The 23,703-nt window shown below is 42.3% G+C and overlaps 1 protein-coding gene across 2 annotated transcripts in view; it reads right to left on the bottom strand.

The window, feature by feature from the left end:
• Nucleotides 1-23,703, bottom strand: part of rgs3a (regulator of G protein signaling 3a) — a gene marked incomplete at its 5' end in the record, with an annotated part of 120,015 nt that overhangs the window by 1,826 nt on the left and 94,486 nt on the right. For both annotated transcript variants that reach the window (XM_079179190.1, XM_079179191.1), the window contains 4 exons: nucleotides 129-295; nucleotides 1,284-1,345; nucleotides 2,584-2,685; nucleotides 12,037-12,107. In XM_079179190.1, the coding sequence (XP_079035316.1) occupies nucleotides 129-295; nucleotides 1,284-1,345; nucleotides 2,584-2,685; nucleotides 12,037-12,107 (402 nt within the window). The remainder of the gene's footprint in view (nucleotides 1-128; nucleotides 296-1,283; nucleotides 1,346-2,583; nucleotides 2,686-12,036; nucleotides 12,108-23,703) is intronic.

The raw sequence follows: 23,703 nt of genomic DNA, 5'->3' as shown, positions 1-23,703 counted from the left end.
AATACAACAAGTATAAGGCAAGTGCAACATGATACTGTTAATTTGAAGAAATAGCAGGAGGCTGTTTTGATGCCATTTCCCCCCCCCCCCACCCCCAGTATCCAAGTGTTGTGTGTACTCTCACTCACCTCTTTACAAGACTGGATAGCGATGTATTCTGCAAAGATTTTCTTGGCTTTTGAGGCCATCTTAGATTGCGACTTGACCTTCTTGTATTCCTCACATGCGAGCCAGAATTCCAGATTCTCCTCGCTGAACTCGGTGCGCAGGAAAGCTCTGAACGCTGCCAGACCATCTGACGGAAAGCAGACAGGAGGAGAATAAACAAGAGGAGAGTTGACGAGAGTGCCATGGCAACCTCACAGCAGACGCGCTCCTTGAGAGTTTCAGCGCCTAAAATAGCTCTGTGACGGCCATTCGAGTCATGTGGTTGGAATAAAGTTAGACATAAAAAACCCTAACAACACCGCGGCACATATTCAAGTCCTCAAAATCCTTTTAGACTTCACCCTCCCTGCAGCATGACTAGCTATACATTCCCCTTTTACACATGCTGTGAATGAACAAAGAGGTGGCTGTTTTAGTGTTAGGGGAAGAGGGCTAATTCTGGCACTTTTGGGGGGGGTTTTCTTCAGTTTCGGTCCAGTTAATGATTTGAGGAAGAAGGCATCCAGAAGAAAGAATAGCAGGAAGCCGTGTCCACCCACTTCTCCAGTCTGCACCTTTCCGTTCCCATGAATCACCCACGCTGATAAGCAGAGCCAATGCAGGCGGTCATCTCTTACCTCACTCTGTTAGGCAGGAGTGAGGAAAGAGGTGGAAGACGGGGGGGAAAGGAATGGGGCAGAATGAAGAGGCCAACGGAGCCCGAATGAGGAGCAGATGTAGTGCTGGCTTTGTATCAGCTTTTAAAAGAGGATTGTGGTTGAACTGTGAAAGATGGTACAAAAATAGCAACACACTTGCAGGTTGCCGGTTTAAGTCTCCACTCCTTACTATGTAAAGTCTGTTGGGATTAGGGAAACTTGATTCAAGCTGCCCGTTCACTGTGTGTGTAATCCATACATCAGTACAGGCATACATCCTTCGCCCACCACCCTCCCCCACCACCTCATGCAAAGCACTGTATGTCTACATTCACGCACTGCCAAGACAGTATTGCACTGAGTCATATCGAACAAATTATCAAAAAAACAAAAAGACGTGTATGTATTCAATGTATGTAAAAGAGGGAGAACATGAGAGACAAAAAGAGAGAAAAAAGGGAATTAAAAGTAACTTACATTTGTGAGTCAGCAGCTTGTCAAGTGAGTCCCCCCATTTCAGTGCTTCTTCTGGGGTGGGCCTGCAGATAAAAGCAGAGCGATTCTTTAACAAGCCCATCTCAGTCAGGTTTCTCATTGTGTGACCCATCCGCAGATGGAAGTAGGTAATCCCTCTCTGTTGCTTCCTTCCACTCTAGGCTGTGTCTACTGTTGTTCTTCCCCTCTCATTCGGTTCTGCTTTGTGAGAGCTAACGACACTGAGAGCCATGAGTTTTTCTGCTCCAGTCTGGTGGGGGTAGGCTTTTATATTCCCACTGAATGCAAGTTGCAAATGCGGGAGGGGAGGGGCTCCGGTCGGCCAATGGGGATGTATCATCAGGTTTAGACCCCTCCCCCCCCCCCACCAGCGTCTGTCTGCCCCCTGCTGCCTCTCATTCTTCCTGTACCCTGTTGTGAAGTATGCCTCGTCACAGCTCTTATCTCACTGTAATCCACATCTGAGGCCTTATTTGACACAGTAAGAAAAAAACGTTGCTGTAGAGTTTCAGGTACATTTTTAGTCAATTTGGACATTTGTCTGTGTCTTTTGATGATGGAATTAGTTTTATTTATTCTGACAAATCAACAAAAATAGCATTTGCTCTAACAATTTGTCATTTTGTTTCTCTAACTGTTATGTCTTTCAGAACATGTATGTACATGTGTGCGTGCGTGTGTGTGTGTGTGTGTGTGTGTGTGTGTGTGTGTGTGTGTGTGTGTGTGTGTGTGTGTGTGTGTGTGTGTGTGTGTGTGTGTGTGTGTGTGTGTGTGTGTGTGTGTGTGTTGAAGCAGCTGCTTGGCAAAGTACCATGTTTATAGTGTTATGATATTAGGGAAATGTAAATACCAAAATCTATGCCATTGATATTTTAATACATTTACTATGGCTGCCTGGGACCAAATGTTAAGAATGTATAAAAAGTATACAGCATTTATTTAGCTTCCTGTGAAATCATTCGCAATCGCTAAAGTAAGCGGCATGGAAACAGTCGGAAATATCTTGATCTCTGATACTTTGTTTATGATATTTGTCACAAATATATTTTGTTTGTTTTTTTCTCTATAATTTAAAATAATATCCACTCTCCCTCCGTCAGATGTGACATAGTTACACAGAGCGCTCATGCCTTTTATTCATGTCACTCATTACAAGCACACTCCTCTACATGCTGCTGCCCACATGTCCTCCAAAGGCCGGGTCATCACCAGTCGTGGCGAGACCCGGAACACAGTCTCACTCACACCCACATGCACATGCTGTCAGGAAGTGGCCACTTACTTGACTGACTTCATAGATTTGTCTAACTTGCTGGCTGGGTTGCTTCCTGGGGATTCATTCCTCCTCCGCAGGAAAGCCAGCCGATTCTTCATGTCTTTGGCCCTGGGTGAAGGGAAGAGTGAAGAGAGAAAGAGGGAGAGAGTTGGCAAGCGAGAGAAGAGTGAAAGAAAGATTTATGAATATAGAAGGGAGGGAGGACGTCGAGGCAGGACAAGGGGGAAAATGGAATAAGGATGAAAGGAATGATAAAGTAGATAGCGGAGGTGGACAAAAACAGAAAAAGGAAGAAAGTGTGTTGAGTCCAAGTCCAACGTCCACAATTAAAACAATCCAAGGCATGGGAATCACCAATTAAGTTCTTCAGCACTGTAAATCCACATGAAAATCAAACCCACAAAAGCCAGAAAAGATGAAAATACATGTCTTGTTGTGTACATTTTAGTCTTCAGCCAGGTATGTTGCTATGGTGGGACAGAGCTGTTCCAAAAGACGGATGGCAAGCTCCCTTTCCTCGCTTCGTGTCAGTGTCTCGCCTGTCAATCTAATATCGCTAACAGCCTCTCCTATAGATGTGTCCCTGGCAGGTTCCTCGGCAGGGACTGAGCGAATGTGGCAGAGAAGGAGGAGAGAGACTCAATCCTCACTCCTCTGTTTCATCACGCCATTCTCCATGTGCCTAGAGGGGTTGCTGAGAGGGAGCTGACCCAGGGCCGAGGTAACAGGGCACAGTGACCTCCTCACTCCTGTGCTTCCCTCCAGCAGCAGCATCCAAAATCCCCCTGACCGCCCACCTCACCTGTCTCACCTTCCTCTAACCATCGTACACACACACACACATACCCCCAGCTGCACATGCGCCACCTCAAATCCCACACAAGGTGATACACCAATCCTCAATCCCCACGGGTTCCTTCAGAATCCTTGCGCATTCCCATAATCCCATGGTGCGTGTCCTGGCTTTTCCCGACCTGGAGCACGTGCTGCCTCATTGGGATGTGACCTCACTCAACACCCATTTCCTGAGTCCCTGCTTTTGATTTCCACTGTGGATTGGCTGGCCCGCTAATAATGCAGCGCGGCAGTGTGCGCTCGCTGGCCCTAATCACTGCAGGCTGTGCCACTGCCAGCCGGCAGCCCCCAGGAGAGCATGTACACCCCAAATTAAGAAACAAGGCTTCCAGTTATAGACACTTATCGTTCAAATGTGCACACACAGCGGGGGGGGGGGGGGGGGTTGGAAGAACACACAACTGCGGATTAAAACAAACACTGTACATGCACACATACTAGAAAGGGGATGACAGAACGCCCACACAGACATTTCAAAGAACCCCCCTGCGTCTGTGCCAACTCATGCCCACTTCACTGGTGCTTTCATGCCAGTCACAGGTGTTGGAAAACTCCCAGTCTCCAGCAGTGTGTGCATGTGTGTGTGATGGGGAAGTGGGAGGGAGCTAATTTATGCATGCGTAAATGTGAGACAGTCACACAACGCGGCCGCCGAGCCCGAACAGAGAACGCAGTCAGCTGTCTGATGTGAGTTTTTCCAACTGCCGCTGGACAGGAAAAGTAGAAACATGACCATAAACATGACACGACATGACTGCATGAGTTGTTGGAAGCAGCAGCTGAATGGCTCCTTTAAAATCAGGATGAGTGTGACTTTTGTGGGTGTATTGATTTGGGTGTGTTTTTCGGGTTTGGGTTCAGTTGGTGCAGATTACTTTAGTCGACGCAGAGCGCCACAAAAGCATTTGTGAGGTTCAGGAGAGTGGAACTGCAAAATGGGTAACTAAGAAAATGAATGCAATACCAATAAATATAAAAAAAAGTAAAAGCATAAATGGTGTGGATATAGAAGAAGCTACGTGGAAGTTTTCTTTCTTATCACGCCAAGGGAAAAATGGAAATTCAAAAAATTTATAACGAAACAGAGATCGAAAGAGACTTAATTAATTCAGAATTAATTCCACATCTAATCCTATGTAATGCCTAAATGTCCACACAGCATCCCCGGTGGAGCGATGACTCATCCATTGATTGTGGATTCATAAGTGTATGAAGCTGCCTTGAACCAGATGCTGAACATAATTCATCTCTTTCATCAGAAACAACAGGGTGCTCTAATGCTGCGTCCCTGTGAATAGCTCACACTTGCCAGCCCGAAGGACATTATCACGCAAATAAAAACTACCCTGCTGTTAAATAAACTCGTAACATCAGAGCAGGATTCATTAGATTGTTCTATTTTTAGGTTGCAGTCAAGGCAATTAGGTCTGTGCATGTGCTCGCTAAAAGTCATGTGAGGGAGAAAAGTATTTTATAAGGGCTGGGATATATTTTGTTGGCCTGGTAAAAAGACGCTTTATGATATATGTCTGCTGAGCCCGCGTACGTATGATGCGACAATGATGTCATGGACACATTTTAAGAGAAATGTATGTTTCTATCCTGCCACCATGTGGGTGTCAAAGGATATTGCAAACACAAACAGTTGACATTTTCCACCCTCTACCAGCAGATTAATTACAGGGCATTCTTCTCCACCCAAAGGTTGGTGTCTGTCAAGACTGGAAACAACTTGAGCTTACATCATCCCATGTTTTATCTCTCCGCTTATTTTCAGAAACTTAAATACAGCACTATTTTAAAAAAGTGATCCATTTCACACAATACGTAGCTGCCTTTTTTTAAAGCAGTACACACTGGCAACACAGACTGCAGAGACACTTTTTTTTTTTTGTAAGTCTGCATGTTAGCTGCAGGAGGCGTGAGACACTCAACTGACACAGCCATAAATTAAACTGCCTGTGTGGTTATTAGCTCAATGGGAGTCAACAGAAACTCCAACTTTAAGGAGGGTCCACATAATACTCCTCCCTCAATGTGGGCAGACACATCCGTCATCCTCCGGTGGTGTCTGTGTCCTCCAGACCGGAGACATTTGCATTGTTATAGCACCAGAGATTTGCAATATCGGCTAAAAACAAAGGGGACACACTATTAGCATGTTGAGTAAAGCTTCCTCGGGTGAAACTCTAAATCCTTAACTTAGACTTAAAAAAAAAGAGATGAAGCCCTCCTCAAAACCACCAAGGCCAGAAACCACGGTTACAGATACTTCCTTATCAGTTCAATATCAGAGATGAAAAGTAGTCTTGTACTTGAGTCTATTTCTAGAGCAACATCAAGGATACTGTACCCCGTGCTCTGTGCACTTCTGCTCTTTACGTGCTCATGGTGCTTCTCATAGTCTCTCACTTTGATCACCTCTGTATTTGAAGCTGATAGTAATACTTTACTGTGTCGGCTAATAGCTCCCCAGCACTAGCACCATTAGAAATGTACTGCATCACACTCCCATTTGATTTATCACATACACTGACCCCTGCACTTAACCTAACCTGCTCAAAGACTGACACATCCTCTTTAAAGGATTATCAAATTAACATGATCTTTGATCGAACGCGCTGCCACACAGAAATGTACGCTCCACTGCCCCACCAACACACTCGTACAGCTACCCATGTTTGCAACGCACGGGCGTAACGCGTACACACGCCTGAGTGTCTGTTTGTGTCTGTTTAAGAGAGAGCGCTTCATGTGCTTGAGTGAAGGAGCGAGAGGTCTTTGGATCCGCAATTACCCGCAGGTTTCCGTACTCTTTATTCCCTCTTTGCTTGGCTCACATTAGACACACTAATAGCACCCTGCTGGCTATTCCTGGTGTTCTGAAAAAGTAGGCCGCACTCCCAGGGAAAGGCTCTGGGAGCACATGGTCGAGAGCCGCAGACAGACACACTGCAGATCACAATGTACCATGCAAGCACAAGCCGAAATCCACTGCTCCACTTCATCCCACTTTTGTTGTGCGCTCCATGAGGCTTAGCTCCCCACAATGATAGAAGTCCACCCTTTTGTAAAGCCTGACCTGTGAGATTTGGGGTACAGCGATGAGCTCAATAGAGCAACTGAAATACAGATGGCGAGAGCAGCAGTGCAAGGTTCAAGCATGTTTTCATTCCCTCTGCCACTTTCTATTTACAGAAGGCTGTGTGCCAGTGAAGTGGATACTGGACAAGCCACACAAACAGCCCTGTGGCTCTGTTTGTGCATCTGTGTCTGTGCGAGTATAACGGGTCAAGGGTTGTGTCAGTGTGTCTGCTACATTTTCGAATAACATTTATACTGTTTGGGCTCAGTCTAAAAAGATACGGGAACGCACTGTGAGTGTTTCTGTCGTACTTTCTTCACAGACAAAACAGTCCAGAGATGTGACGAATCCAAGAGCGTCAGGCACGCACAGGAACTCGTAAGAAAGAGAAAGGATAATCTATAAGGCTCCTTTATAACATCGAGAAAAGTCACTCCGCCATATTCCTAGAAGAACAATGAAAAAGGGAATTGTCCTAAATTCCGTCCATAAATATGATCTCATTCACAGTCTCGCTCAATCGGGACCAAAAAAAGAGCTCTATTTCTGAGCTAACTCACCTTCCTACCCACACAGACCACATGAGCAATCCTATTCCTGAAATCCAGGCTGCGTATAATAAGAAAAAGGGGCAGCCTCAAGTCAGAGCTTAAAGCTGCTTCCTCCAAAATAGTTTGAGCGCTTCAGCCTCTCGGGGGCTTCTTCTCCCTCCCTGCGACTGTCAAATGAGATCCATGTAGAGGTCAAATAGCTTCCTACCGCTGGAGAGCATTGATTCCTGTGGGACCCAAAACAGCCCCCACTCACGCTTTGCTTACCCTGCCTCCTGATTCTAATTCTTAATAATCAAAGATCAACCACACAGACACACATCCACCGCCCTTGCTCTTACCTTTCCAGGTACTTCTCTGAGAAATCAACCATAGTGTGAAACATGGGTGCCAGCCTGTACGCAGGTTCACTTGTTGGGTGCAGAAATTAGACTGCATGTAAGCGTGTGTCAGGAGTGCCGGTGCTCGGGGCCCAGGGGTTTGTTTGACAATCACATTCCTCTAACCTCTGAGAGGATGTGGTGGAGCTTTATATAGTCCGGGGGGGTCTGGGGAAGGCGGACCCTGGGCTCACCCAATCACCACGCAGTGTTTAGTGAGGACAGATTCCTTCCTCTGGGGCCTGGGTGCCTTTTTCTTTTAGTTTTATGGGTTAGTGAGTGGAGATGACATTTGTCTTTTTGGCAAAACAAGTGACTTGACTACTGTAATGATCTGTTCATCTGTCCCAGATGACAAGCAGTGGTAGAGCTCTGTGTTAAAACTGCTATATCAGGCTAAAAGAAAAGACTTCACACACGTCAAAATATCCTGTTATCTCTTTTGTAGTTTCTGCACTGGATGCTTGCTTCATTTAACAGATTAGTTTAAATAAAAAATACAAGTTTAGTTTCTAGCCGTGTCAGAATAAAATCTAATATCCTCAATCAAGAACTTAAAATGGACGAACTTCAAAAAATATTTTCAATGTGTCTTGTGTTCTTCTAGATACAATGTCTGAGGATAGCATAACCTCAACTAGAAGTACTAAAGCTGTATTCATGGGTATGTGTTCAAGGGTTACAGCGTAGCTACTGAGCTGATCCAAAGCACGTTGCCCTGAACATGCACCGTAGGCTACAGCATCCTTAAAAATGGAACAACACATGGGGAGCTATGGCAGCTACAGAAAACACTTTGTTGAACTGCTGGCGGTTAAGTTGTAATGCGGGAAATAGTTTTTGACAAGCAAGAAGAATGTGTGAAATTAATTCCAACAATGTTTCTAGGAGTGCAATGCTAAATGGCTGGAGCACTCTTAGTACGACATTGCTTGAGCGTATACAATAAATGTGTTAAGCATTGCAGTGGTGCTCTGATGCTCCGATTATAAATCAAGATTATAAATCGGATGTCCACACCTCTTTCTTGGTATTTTTTAATTAGGTGATGAGACCTTCCAGTTTCAGGAAGTCTTTGATTTAGTACTTGTAGATGTCTATAAATAACATAAGAACTTTAATTGGTTCTTAACATTGATTGTACTTCAAGGTCGGTGCATATCATGTCTAACTGCATAACTAACTTTCACAGCACACAAAAGGGGCCTTACATGCACCAACTGGCAGCAAACTATTGTGTTTTAATCAATTATTTGCTTGGGAACTACTACTTACTTGTATATATATTAAGATCTATGTAGATCTATATACGTATATATATATATATATATATATATATATATATATATATAAGCAAATACAGGAAGCTGCGGATTCCCCATTTTATTTGGACTTCAGTATTGTTTTTTTGCGTGTCAATATATATGTATATACTATATATATACACACATACGTATACACAGATGGTAATTTATGTTGTGTAATAAACACCTCATAGGCACTCAGTGTTGTGCTAAATTCTTCTCTGCCCTCTCAATCTGTCCGTATTTCCCGCCTTTATGACTCAAAGTGGGATACCAGTATTAATCACTGAAGTATTGGTATCCCTGTAACCTTAAAATAATCTGTCAACTATTTACATTTCTGCATGTTACTCTAGTGCACTTGCTGATGTGCTATAGGTTCATGGCTTTATTGCTACTTGTAGAAAACTACCAGATGGGAAAAAGGGAATATAATGTTGCAGGGAGCCATTGCTTGGGGAAGCAGAACACCTGGACTGAGTAAAAACAAAAGATGATAATATAGTGGGTGAGGAGCTTCGTGGGTGAGGAGAGAGGAAGTTAACAGATGTTATGTGCTCTTATGTAGCTTTTGCCTCTAAGTGAAAAATGCAATACATTTTCTTCTACTAGGGATATTTACATTGTGTACTGTGACGTGTTTCGTTCAATCGTCCTGTCACAAATTATGATCGTGGTGACTACATGAAGAAGAAGAGTGTTTACAGCGATGCTACCACTAATTGGCAAACTTAGACCACTCCACGAGTGTGAGATGGGAACATCCCAAGACACAGCACACAATGTACACAGCAGGAGCGACACTGAGAGGAGAGGAAATCAATGTAGTGCTATTACGGGATCCCCATCTCTAAAAATCACATTGGCCGAAGGTCAAAGTACCTTTTCTAAGCTATAAATTGCTACATCTCAGCATGATTTGATCATGTCAGATACTGTTGGCCTCTGGTGTCCATATATACTTGCTCCATTGGCTCTGTTTATATGCTATATATCAGTCTCCAACATCTGGAGAAAAATATTTCATTTCCTTCACGCTTGGTTGTTTAGAAAGTCTGAAATGTCTATCTGTAGCAGAAACATATTGTGTTTGTATTCCTCTGAGTTACACAGAAACATATTGTATTGAGGGTATGTTCAGTGGTGTGACTTAATATTATTGAGTAGAGTATTGCTCCCGGCATTGGTTTACAGCGTGGCATAATGAAAAATGGTGGAAAATGGGTCAAATACTGCAAGATGAAAGAATCTTCATGAGAGATAGCAGGCTCGTGACATTGAGAATTTCTTTATGGAAACAGAGGCTGTAATAAACACAGAAGCCTGAAAACAAGTGGGTGCTCATGAAGATTTCTGACTTATCCTTGTGCTATTAACCAATGATGATGACAGAAAAGGGTTGCAATCAATGAATGGAAGTCATTTTCTATAGCAAAAAACACAGGTGAGACCATTTAAGTTAATTAGCACCGCACCTGGCAAGGCAAGCAGTTATTAACGTCGCAACCTATCAACATCTTGCAATGGGACAAGGACAAAGATAGAGACTGGTCCACGATAAAAAAATATCAACAGAGTTTACCAGACGTATTTATAATATGTGCCTCAAATACAGGTGTGTAAATGAAGAAGCATCAGAGTGTCAACAGAGAGCATACAACTTTCTTAGATCTAGCCTAAATACCTCCTCCAACATCAAAATAGAAGACTAAATCTATTTGAGAGGTCAAAATAAATATATTGTTAATAGCAGCACACTAGTCTGGACGCTTAAATGTATTGACTGTAAATTGCAAGTTTTCATTTCACAACAGTTTTGATTGTTTGGAAAACAAATATGAATGCCCTGCAGTGGCAAAGGGATGTGTAACATAAGATGACGTCATGATTCATGTTTGTTTACCTACTGCTAGAGAGCAAATCCCTGTTGTGGTCATGACTCAAATTGTCAGGTAGACATTACACAGAGTCATTACTACCTCAATCTTTTTTATTCTGTGTATCAGGACTCAGGTTAATAATGAATCATTGATTTAGAAATATTTTTCTTAAAAGGGAATAAAAGAACCAACTGTGTACACCTGAAAATCGATGCTGTTTGCTATGAAATGACTGTGTTATTAATGCAAACAAAGCTGGTCTGAAGCTGTTTGCAGCAGCTGACAGAAAGGCAAAATACTCTGGACTCAGGAAAAAGGCTGTGGAATCTTAATCACTTAATCTACTGGTTAACTAAACGCCATAAAAACACAGCTTGTGCAGAGGAATGGGCCGCTATCAGGCCCAAGGACAGCCTCTCACGGCGTGAAATGGGCTTTCACCCTGATGAACAGGAGCGTGAATGAGGCTCATTGAACAGCTGATGAATCACTGAGGCGTCGGCGCACACTCAAACGACACGCTCTTCCCGCTCAACACACACCTTACTTCTCACACCGCTGAGAATGTGAGACACGCATATGGCACCACACTCATCATCAGCACACACATCATTTGCCACTTAATTAAGTTGATGATGATCAGCGTCGGATGATTAGCTTTCACAGCTACCTTAAGCCTAAAACATGCTTCTTCAATTTCAGCTTTCAAAGTCACTACGGGAAATATGGTTGTATGCACCATTAAAGACCTATTTTCAATCCCCCTAAATTGATATTGATTAAATTACCCAAAATAGAGAGGAAATGGCAAGGTTTTGAATGTAGCCATCATGGCTTGGATATGTCCCGACATCCTCAGTCCACTAATCCAATCACACCCATGCTAACACGAGTCAGAATAAGTACAGATGTCTCCATTAGCCCCCACATGTGCTGAGACAGGTCATTAACATTCACCATTAGCTTGGACAAGAGTAAAACACATCCTTTTGAAATAATGGATGTTAAAGCAGGTGTGAAATTGTTACCCTTCAACTGAATACACATGTTGATGATTAGCATGAAAATAAAAGGTCTATGACTGAGCATTGAAAGCAGAAGAGGTGAATGCTTTTGTAGTTGTCAGGACTATGAAGGATTGATCTATTGTGCTGCTTCTCACTCACTCTCTTTCCTCCTCTTTCTCACACATACATCATGAATTCTCTTTCTATTCTGAAACCTAAAAGGCAAAGCATTCCTAAAAATGATTTAACATTGTTACAGGTTAGAATCCGTATTCAGGAGGGGGGGGGGGGGAACATGCCATTTCTTGATAACAACTTTCCCAAATGAGCAGACGGTGAAGATGAAAGTAACCGCAGACAGGAAACACCCCAAAAACTGATTCATGTATGTACTTACAGGTTCTTGGATTTCTTCTTCTTTGTTCCTTCGGGGCTGACCTCACAGCTACAGGGGGATCCGGAGCTCAGCTGAGGGAAGACGAAGGAGAGCACACACTGCATCATCCACCCTTCACACAGAAAGAGGGCCCTGTAGCCTCATGCAGATACTGGAGCTAGCTTCAGCTACCTCCAACAGGCAATGGCCAGCTAAGTTGGCTAATACTGAAAGCTAGTGAGTCCTCAGTGTGTCCCGTTAGGCTAGACCGAGTCTAGTCCAGTCCATAACACACACACAGCCAGCCAGCAAAAATGATTAATCCATAGCAGCAGTCCACAGTGTAACTCCCATAAGGCAACTCTCTCAGAGGTGTGTGTTGCTGAATACAAGTGACTGTGTGTATGCAGCAGATGGTGTTTGTAAACAGGGTATAACAAAGTACGGAAAATCTGTGAGAGTGAGAGAGTGTGAAAGACTACGGCTGTTGTTTCTGCTGGCCTCCAACTGTGCCCTAGGTTTGAAGTGTTGAGCCAAGACCCCCGGTTTCACATTACACTTTCTGCCAACCCACCATTTTGATTGGTTCAGAGTAAAAGGGAAGTTGCTGCAGGGTGGGGAAAGGGTCAATTTCCACTAATCTGATGGCCTGAAGCTGCCCCATTGTATGTGTGTGTGTGTGTGTGTGTGTGTGTGTGGCTCTAAATAATGAGCTATTGTATTACAGGAACACCCAGTTAAATCTGAGCTAGATACTGGCCACAGTTGGTAACGCATGGTGTAATGTTCTCTATCTTTGTTGGACCCGAGATTCAACCTTCACAGTGAGGGCATTTTTTGAAAATTGAGGACATTTTTGGGCTGTCCTTCACTTCTACAAGGTTTTGTTTTGAGGTTAGAGTGACACTCTATCCCAAAACACTCACCCCCTGCGGGCTTTAAAGTCGGCTGTAGCGTTTGTAGGTTTCCAAATTGAGAGACAACAACAGCTTGAATTCAGTTATAATGGATTCCAAGTGTCTCTAAAAACCTCTCAAACCCCAAAGGTCCCAAATTAGTGACATAACAAACCATATTTACTTCCTTCGCATGTTTTTAAACACTTTTCACCATTGGCATCCATTTTCAGTGTTTGACTTCAGGCTGACTACAGCTGTTGTTCTCCATCAGTGAGGAAGCTTCAGACTGTTTACAGAAACAACAGTGTTGAGTCAAAAGATAAGATTTTGTGTAAGTACCTCTTTTCTAAAAACAGCTTGACATTTTGGGAAAATAAACATATTTGCTTTCTTGCTGAGAGCTAGACGAGAAGATACCAGCGCAGCTGTTCCAGGCTTAATGCTAAGCTACGCTAATCGTACCCTGGCTGCAGCTTCATATTCAACAGACACATATGAGAGGTATCGATCTTCTCAGCTAACTCTCAGCAACCACGTTAAGTAAGCGCACTACCCAATATGTCAAAACCAGTCCTTTATGGTTAAAATACTTAGGAAAATCATGTTCTGTAAAGTTCTGATTAGAGGCTAAAAATGCATCACATCAATGTGGGTCCTCACCAATATAACAATACAAACATATGCAGGTGCATTTGTGTGAATGCCTTTGTGTGGCCAATTGTGAAGACGTGCACGTTGTGATTGTGAGACTATTATTGTATGCAAACAATAACGCTTAGCCCGCATGAGCAAACATATCCTGTATTACGCATCCATCTATGTTGAGCCACCCTACATAAAGCAGCTGCACAAAGTAATATCCTGTTGTGCATTTGCATTGTTGTCGGACCTGGTTAATGATGAAATTGATCTATGAGACATGAATTATAAAACATTGATTCTATCATGGCTTTCTGTCATAGCTATCAATCATTCGCTAAAATTTAATTTTGCTTTTGCATAAAATATCAAGCGTGATAATGACCCCGCTTCACCTGGTACCAACCGATTAATTTCAATTCAATTCAATTTAATTTGTCAAAAAGTCCAAAATCACAAATTTGCCTCATGGCACATCAGTACAGGAAAAATCTTTAACAGGGAGAAAAAAAAGGAAGAGGAGGGCTCCCTCTGCCAGGATGGACAGAAGTGCAATAGATGTCATGTGTACAGAATGAACAACACAACACATTCAATGCATATGATATAAATAATTCATATAATGAGAGTAGTAAGCAGAATAATAATGGAAAAAGTACGACCACTAATAATAACAGCAGCAGTGGATATAATAGTATGCCGATGCACTCTGCGCTTTCTGACAGAAGTCACGGTTGACTGTGAAAGGTGAATGAGTTTGTTAAGAAGGAGCTGTCTAATAATAAGTACAAGCTAAGAGCAGAAACAATATATTATTAGAGCTGCTGTCTGGTGGATGATAAGTACTTTATCTCTTCAAATGTTATCAAATTTAAAATCTATTAGAAACTCAGTTATATTTGATATACAGTACATGCTCCATCTGTAGAAGTAACCAAATCACTCTTCCAAAAACAGCTACAAACACAGGTCATATTAGCTTCCATGAGCAGGGATTAAGTAATTGAGGGTCATGAGAGACGTAAAAATCAGTAATCTTGACGGGAACCGCACAACAGGGTCCCAGCCCCATATGGAGCCATCAGCCAGGCTTTTTCACCCTGAAACCACAGAGAACAATTGGAAAACGGCCCAGACTTTTGCCCTCTCCAGAGACGCTTGTCCTGATGTAGCCCTCAGGACAGGATTATTCAGCGGTATCAGCAGAAGAAATGATGCTGTGTGGCCATTGGACATCAGAGGTGGATCGTCTGCTCGTTGTGGGTCAGCCTTTGCTCGACTATAGCTGCCTGCATGTAAGGAATGGATGCTCATTCACGCCAGAATGCTACGTTCCAGCTGGACGAGATACACACACACACACACATACACACACACAGTGAAATGTGTCTGCTTTCCTGCTACAACTAGTATTAGTAAGTGGCCAATTGGGTACATTGTTAGAATCATAATGTAAAGCAGGCAATGTTTGAATGCACTACCACAGACCCATTACTGACCACATCTCTAGAGGTAAGAACAACGTGGATGGCATCCAAGCTGGAGGAGTAAAGAAAGCTGTGGCCAATATTAATCATAAAATTGAATATTTTCTGCGACCTGAAGGACATATGAAAGGCATTTACTATAGTCCTATCTCTCAGTCACGCATGCACACAAACACACACACACACACACACACACACACACACTGCCAAACCTCCTGCCTACGCCTGAGAGCAGAACCACAAATCAAGATACAAGACTGCATCTTGTCAGTTAAAAGGGGTCTTCAAATTACAACTCCATGATTTATTACGGAATTAAAATCGCCTTCCAGCTTCCTTATAATTAATCGGTTAAATTATACGTGAGAGAGGTCATCTAATCACGACCTGCCTAACACTGAATACCAGCCTCTAAGAGGGCTAGATGCAAAACGTGCACTAAACAAAGGTGTCTCAGATCAGATTAATGTCAGTCAATGTATGGTATTGTCAATACCTGAGGATGTTGTTGTTAAAGAGCTAAATCTTCAGGTCTGTTCTCAGGCTTCTATGTTTCTCTTTTTCTCCCCCTCATGGGACCTCCACACACAAAAGAGACTTAGACACCACACACACACACACACACACACACACACACACACACACACACACACACACACACACACACACACACACACACACACACACACACACACACACACACACACACACACACACACACACACAGAGACTGCCTGGTAATAACCTGTGGAGTCTTTTCTAAAAATAGCCCTGGTGTGCGTTTGTTTGTGTGCGTGTGAGCATGCTCATGTGTATAGACTCCTCACATGCCTCACTGAAGACAGTTAAGAAAACACGGAATCTGCCAAAGACCACACGACATTATAGCCCCCCGAGACATGGGGTGCAGATGTTGACACATCATTAAGGGTTTGTGGGATGGCTGTGCAGATACACAGATAAAGGTTCAAACTGGCTGCATGTGTGTTGCACATGTGTCTTTGTAGGCATTCCTACGGTCCTATGTGTGCACGTGTGAAGGCAAACATATGGGCAAACACATTTCTGGCAATGCTAAAGTAAGTTAAAAAAAATGTGCATATGCACATGACCTGGTAACATGCCTGTTGAGCCAAAGCCAACGGAGAGTAGTGTGTGAGGTTGTGAGAGAAGTTTGGAACACCAACGAACTACTATTCTCCAATAAGACAAAGGACAATTTGCCCGTCTTTGTCTCAACAAACTGTACATTCTTCAGTTGTGCTCTGCACTAACAAACACGTTGTAGGAACAATATTCTAAACACAGCTCTGAAACATTCTTGACCCCGACTCCAAATCCTCCAACAACATAAAACCTCAGAGGTGAAGAAATGAATCCTGGCCTTTGTGTGTTTAAACTTCTTCTCACCAGTTCAACCCTGGCTGCATTTCTCCATCAGACCTCCCTCGGGCCGCTTCCTTCATTCTCATTCCCGTTTCTTCTCTTATTTGAAAACAAATTGACGCGCTGGCGTCTGAACAATGTTATGGGGACCGCAGACAATCTCCCATTTTGTTTAGTTCAGCCTTGGATTGGTGCTAAATGTTAGACTGTAGTTTCCTGACATTGTGGGGCTCTACTACTCTACTACTGTGTGTGTGTGCATGTGTGTGTGTGTGTGTGTGTGTGTGTTTCATACTCATTTTGGACTGACACAGTAACGCCATTCAACCTGGCATCATGACCCTGCTCCTGACCCGAGTTAAAGCAGCTCTGATGCTGACAAGCTTTGATTTGAATATTATTAAATAATATTTTAATATTATTAGCCTGTAGTCTGCACATCTCAGCCTCAATTGATGTTTGCATAATGCTGAATACAAGTAGTTGCATTTACTTTTGATAAGGTGGCTGATTAAAGAAGATTAATGCTGTAACGTTTTTGCGCTTTTCCCACATTGGATTTTAAGTTAATATTGCATTTTTTTAATGTACTATACAAGTGAAACATATAATTACACACGGTCTGGTACAATTCTTTTGCAGTGATGTGTACTGCACTTGCAGACCTGGGGCTTGTTACAGCAATAACCAGGAGATAATGTGGTTAAATGTGATTTAAACCTTATGTTCATAAGAACATTTGTGAGGCTAATATCTGTGAGAAAACAGAGAGAAACATTCGTTGGCTAAGGATCTTCTGTTTGTACCTACTTCCACCTTCTACGATTAAAGAAAGGGAATAAGGTTTACAGCAGTCTTAACCAAAGTGGCATGTTCATCAAGACGTGGAACCCATAAAATGCACAAGGAAGAAATAATTCCAATGATTGTCTCCATGTGACTTTTCAAACCAGACTGCAACATTTTAATTCACTGGATGCATCCGCTATTTGGTATGCAGACAATGTCGGTCGTGATGTGTTTGGTTATCTTGAATCCTACTTGCACATTCATATGTAGTCACCAGAGCCATGAATCATTTCAAAATATTTGATATTTCAGATTTTTTCATATCATTTAATTCCTGCCTTCTGTTCACCCTCAACCTCCTTCTCTGTCTTCAACGATCTGACAATGAGTAATGTACAACAGTGGGTTAGTTTGGCATGGGATGAGATGTGAATCACACTCGCTGTTTGGTGTGTGACTGTGAGGCTCATGCTAACAACTTATTAGGCTGCAGCATCCAGCATAGCAGATTGTTTTATAGAACAGCTAAAATAATTGAGGTGAATCAGTGTTTAATGATTCTCAGACGACGAAGTCAGTCCCATCTGGCCCAAAACTGGCCCCAAAAACTCTCAGAGTGACACATTTGGGTGTGAGCGGTAGGAATATTTCATCAGCTTCATTACTTTTATCTATTCAGTTCTGCAGGAAAAAGCTTTTGCAATTCATACATATTTTACTCAATACAGCAGCAAGAAAAAACAGCTGCAACAGAGAGGACATCGGACCGAACAACTGACTGCATTTGCTGCACCTAAAACCTGGAATACCTCCCGTCGCTATTCAAAAGAATCTTCAACACATATTGGTTATGCATGAATAATTTTACAACTTCATGTTGTGGCCACATTGTCTGTGCACATGAAGCAAAGATGCATTGTAGCCATGACAGCGGACCGATGACAGAGCCGGAGCATCTGCTAAATTAAACAATAAATAGGCAGATGGAGTACATTAACAAAGCATGGTGTGTGAATATAATTCACTTCTATTGAGAAAGCATGCGGGAATGTGATCCCAAAGTCAAAAAACACTTGGTTCCTGAAATGAGGAACTTTATCATGCAATTATAAAATTCTATCAGTTCTTAAGTGTCATTCTAGTTCATCCATCACACAAAATTATAACTCTGCCAGCTGTTCCTATGTTGGAGCTTAATAGCAAAACATTTGCATAACCAACGTGAGTAAACAGAGCATATAAACTGGTCACAGCTTGCTTTTTTGATGATAATCTTGGCCATTTCTTGCTCTTGATCAGTGTCTGCACTTCCTGGTAGATCCCGGCCAGCGAGTTGAAAGAAAAAAGAATAAAAAGGAGACAAAAAAACAGAGGACTGGGCTCTCTCTCTCTCTGAAGGGCATTGGAGGAACAATGGAGCCTTTATAAAAGCCAGAAAATATGAGATATAGAGAGAAAAAGGTTTAATGAAGGCCCAAACTGATGTTTAAACAAAGAGACGTGGGAGAGAGATCACAAAACGCGGTGGGGGAGTTTTAATGATTATCAAGCAATCTAATCCGTATATGCAGCTCATGTCTGTTTTCATGAGGCCACGATTAGGGTTCTCGAAATGAATTCATTCAGTATTTTTTTTAGAGCAGTTCTGTCTCATAGTTCTGTCTTTGTTTTATGAAAGCCTTGAGAAAACGTCTGGTGTGTTTTGCCTTGATAATAGTCTTTGATGTGCAATTACATAACTGCTTTAATGCCATGTTTTGTTTTTCATTGTTTCAGTTCATATCAGAAAGAAATGTTGTTTCAACTTCCTTTACAAATAAAAGGAAGTTTTTGGAGTACAATAAACTTGCGGTTGCAGCCAAGGGAGTATGATTGTGTGTGTGTGTGTGTGTGACCTTGTGTAATTGGATGGCAGCTGCTAACACACTCACACACACAAAATACACACATATAGTACCTCACAATATCTGAAAATAAACTCAGTGACCCGCAGACAGGATGGTGACTCATTCCTAGTCAAACTACATAATGAAAGCACATACAAAGGTGCATTGTCTGCACGCTTGTGTGTGTGTTTGTGTGTGTGTGTGATTTTACCGCACACGGATAGAGAGAGTGTGTGTGTGCGTGTGTGTTTTGTACTTGATCTGACTCTCCTCTGCCTCCTGTTATTCAGCACCGCTCAGGAGATGGCTGCTTCCTGCATCAGTACTTCCCATGTCCCGGGATGTTAATGAACAATGCTCGCGCAGACATCACTTCTCTGATCTGCTCTGAAAAGCTGTCAGGTTACTCAGTGCTGGAACTGGCGCTATCTATTAATATGTTCTTGACATTTTCTGACCAGCGGATGACCTTTCTGCTTGGAATTTTTATGGCCGGAGCCTCACAATTCTTTCCAAAACTGGCAGATATGCACAAACGAGCCATCAGGAGCACCAGTGGTCCAATGATTCCCGATTGGCTGCAGCCTGAATGCAACACCGGGCTGCATGAATTATATCATTTGTTTTCAATAACACAATGACAGTTATGCTTTTTGATCAAAGCGTGGAATCTGTTGCAGCCGGATTCTGAGGTTTTCCTTTTTTTGGCAGAAACTCTCACAAGGCAATTAGCAAAGATGATGGATTTTACAATGATGACGCAACAGTAGGGAAATATCAGTGACACATGGCCCCAACATCTTCATCTATCTTGGTAATGAGTTTGACAGCGAAAAAAAGAAAAATAATATGCAAGCCATGTCCTTTGTGAGCATGATTAGTTTCATTGTTTTTGGTTTGAAAGGTTAGATTGGGGGGTTTCACTGCAGAATCCAAAGATCATTGTCTCGTTATTATAGTTATTACACTTGCACAGACATTTATACTACAGCAGTTACTGTACTGTATCACTGTCTTATAATACAGAACTATTGCAGTGATTATTGGACATGCTCATAACGTGTTTGTGACGCTGTTGTGATACACACATAATGTGGGTTATTCATTTCTAACCACACAGGTCATATTGGGGTTTACTTTTACAAGATGCCATTGTTTAATGACTTAATAGTATGTATACGTAATAGCCTTTTTGTTATCCTTATTCGCATATTAAGAGGGTGGAGGTATGTCAATGTAGAATGCAGATGCGTGGCTCATGCTTAATTGCGGTACTGTTTTTGAGCGTTAATGCGAGTGACGTCCGTCACATGGTCACACTGTCTTGATGTTGCAACATGCGACTGGTTGCCAATCCCTCCACAAATTCCACTCTCATTCAGTCCGTTCGGACAGCTCTGCTGAAGAAGAAAGGAAGAATCCACGAAAAGTGGTAAAGTGTTGTAAGTTGCAGGTTGCTAACTTTGGTCGATTATTAGTTGCAGGAATTGTATTCACAGCCAAGATGAATGGCTGGTTTCCAGACTAGCAAAAACAATTTCTTGGAGAGCAGCATGTCAGGAGGAGATCTATGGCATTTGGAAGGGAAGGGAGGAATGCTGCGAATGAGAGTCCGACGTGGCAGCCGGGGAATGATGTTGGTCACACACGTGTATAGGTTGTGCATCGCCTTGCAGTCGAAGTGAACAACACACAGCAGTCGTGGAATATCTGACTTCACCGTTGGCCTCTATTTGTGGAGTGACAGACGAGATTAAAGCTTCTGTTCCCTGTATTATTTTTGTGTGAAGCTACAAGCCTCATTGGATTCGTTTTATTATGCAAAACCATCAGCCTCAGCTTCTTTAAAAAGGTACATTTTGTTGTCATAGCTTCTACTTTGATTGTGTATTATAAAAAATAAAAAATAAATCCTAGACTAAAAGGTCTAAAAGTCAAGCTTCTGGTTTTCTTTTATGTTTTGCGGTATATCATTTCAGCTTGTGTGTTAACAATTGTTAACAAAAGCACTAAAGTAGTTCCAATTGTATAAAAAAACACAACTTTGAAGATAACTTACTCAGACTAGAAGCATAACATTTGAACATAAAAAAAAATTGTATTTAAGCAATTGTTTTATCGTGCTCTCGCTATTTATTCCATAAATTGTGAGAAATTAAAATGAAGGCAGGCAGGCAACATAAGACAAATAGACACTGTCTTGTCTGCAAACTAAATGGGTTTTATAGTTGATTACCGGAGGACCAGTGTGATGGTGCTGTGTGATTTTTGTGTGGAACAGACCACAATGTGTGTTTAATCACAGCAGGAAATAGCTAGCAGCAACAACCCTTCGGCGACTGCTACATTTTCAGTTAGACTAAATGTTTTATTTCGTAACACGCACCTTATTCTAACATTAAGGAGTGAACTTTGATTTCCTTATCTCTACCTCCTGGGCTGACTGTTCCCTTGACCATGTTCCCATCCTGTGAGAACAGCGTGTGAGCTCCCATCATCCCACCAGCATTGTTCACCCTGACTCCTGGGGAGTGTGAGTGATTGTGTGTGTGTGTGTGTGTGTGTGTGTGTGTGTGTGTGTGTGTGTGCATCCTGATTCTGCATGTGCAACTACACAGTTGTGTGTGTGTCTGATATTCAAAAACATAGCCAGGGTTATGTGCTGATGTGGAACACATAACTGGCACGCAGATAAAAGTACACAGCGTTCTTGTTATCTTTCTGTATGTACAATTTTTATACCCGGAGACAGAACACACCGGTACTCAGACAAAAAGTTAAAATGGTAGTGGATGATCATTTAAAAGTAAAATTGCAGATTTCGGGTTCTGATCTAACCATTTCGTGTTCATCACATCTTCATATAAACTTTGGGCAAAGCTTTGAACGAGCAGGTCAGAAGTGTGAATGTTTGTCAACACTTTCCACTTTATCATTTCAATGTTAAGTATTGTTTGTCTCCTTTATCCTTTTTGCGGTGGTATTTATCTATTTCACTGTAGTCAAAGCACATCATCTATTCAACTACATTCAGTATCTCTGAACATTTGCAATGGACAGATTATGGAGTGTGAGCTTATGTGCTTTCGTGCCAGTGGGTTTTGTGCATGTGTGTATCTATATGCGAGAAACCTTCCATCAACATTCATGTAACCGCTTCCCGAATCAGCCATAATACTGCTATGGCAACGAGCGCTGTAACCACCTCCATTCGAACACAGGCGAGTCATAACTAGGAAACAAGGGGCCTTCTGGATCCTCTCTCGGATTAGGCGAACGTCAGGAGCGGGCTTTGTTGTACCATCGACAGCATCCAAATGTCCTAACTGCATACATTGCGGGGCACTGACGTGGGCAGAAAGCAGGGGTCGTGCTTCAATCAGAGGATCGGTGGTTCGTTCCCCGGCTCCGCTAAGTCCATGTCGATGTGTCCTTGGGCAAGACACTTAACCCCAAATTGCTCCCGAATTTGGTGTACGTTTGGGTATGGATGGTTAGATAGTCCTGGTGGGCAGGTGGCACCTTGCATGGTAGCCCCACCCATCAGGGCATGAATGGGGGAATAACTAGAAGAAGAAGACGACTAGAAAATCGCTACACAAGTATAAGTCTATTTACATTGGTCCAGTCAGTAAGTGCCATGAATGACATCAGGCTGTCACGTCTTACGTAAGAAAGACCTCATCAAAGCCCTGAACAGCGTTTTATTAATTCAAAGGTCACTGAGGAAATGTGATTGCTGACAGTAACTGTTGCGTATTCCCCTAAATTGGTTAATGTACAACCCTACGTGGTGCGCCTTTCATTTATTGTATTAGTCATGTTTATTGTCATTATCTTCATTTGAGTCATGCCTCGAAGCAATCTGTTACCATGAGGATAGAGTTCATACTAGTGAGCCAGAGACCACTGTGTGCTGACAGTCAGTGTTTGTCTTTTTGCTTGTGTTCAAATTGGAAACAACCAGGAACATTTTTTTTTTTTTTTTTTTTAAGAATCAAAGGGAGCTATCACATCCCTCATTCTCATTGTATTACAAAAATATCAAGAGTTCATGGATTGAAGCAGCATGTTCCCACACTCCTTCACACACATTTCCCTGCAGCAACTATCCTGGGAGCTCATAAACAGCTAAACAAATTAACAAAAGGAATGCTATTTTAGCCCTTTTAGTTGAGTGTTTTAGTAGCACAATGGTAGAGAGAAAGAGTGAGAGCGAGAGCAAAAGAACTCAGGTATACAGGCTGAGTTTTTGGGCCGTGTGGGAGCTTCCCTGGCAAAGAAGAATTAGTGTGGGAAGCTTTGAACTCTCACGAGGTCACAAGGAGTTACTACGTTTGCTCAGAAGGGAATTACTTTGTTTTGTGAAATTGTCTTAACTAATCCTGCAGGTGTTGAGAGAAAAAAAGATTCCCTCTCTCACTCACTCTCAACCCATTTGAGCATTCTGCGTTTAAGCCCCTTTAATTAAACTTCTGTTTCTTTCAGACGCACAATACAGGGTTTCGTTTGTTTCTGGTGCATATTTTTGTGTCGGTTTCATATTATTTTAAATTACTTCAACCATCAATCCTATCCATCTATAAGCCTAACTATTTATAC

Source organism: Pholis gunnellus (assembly GCF_910591455.1).
Source record: "Pholis gunnellus genome assembly, chromosome: 18".
NCBI classification, from domain to species: Eukaryota; Metazoa; Chordata; class Actinopteri; order Perciformes; family Pholidae; genus Pholis; species Pholis gunnellus.
Note: the sequence above shows the minus strand (reverse complement) of the source record. Positions and strands in the feature narration are given on the sequence as shown.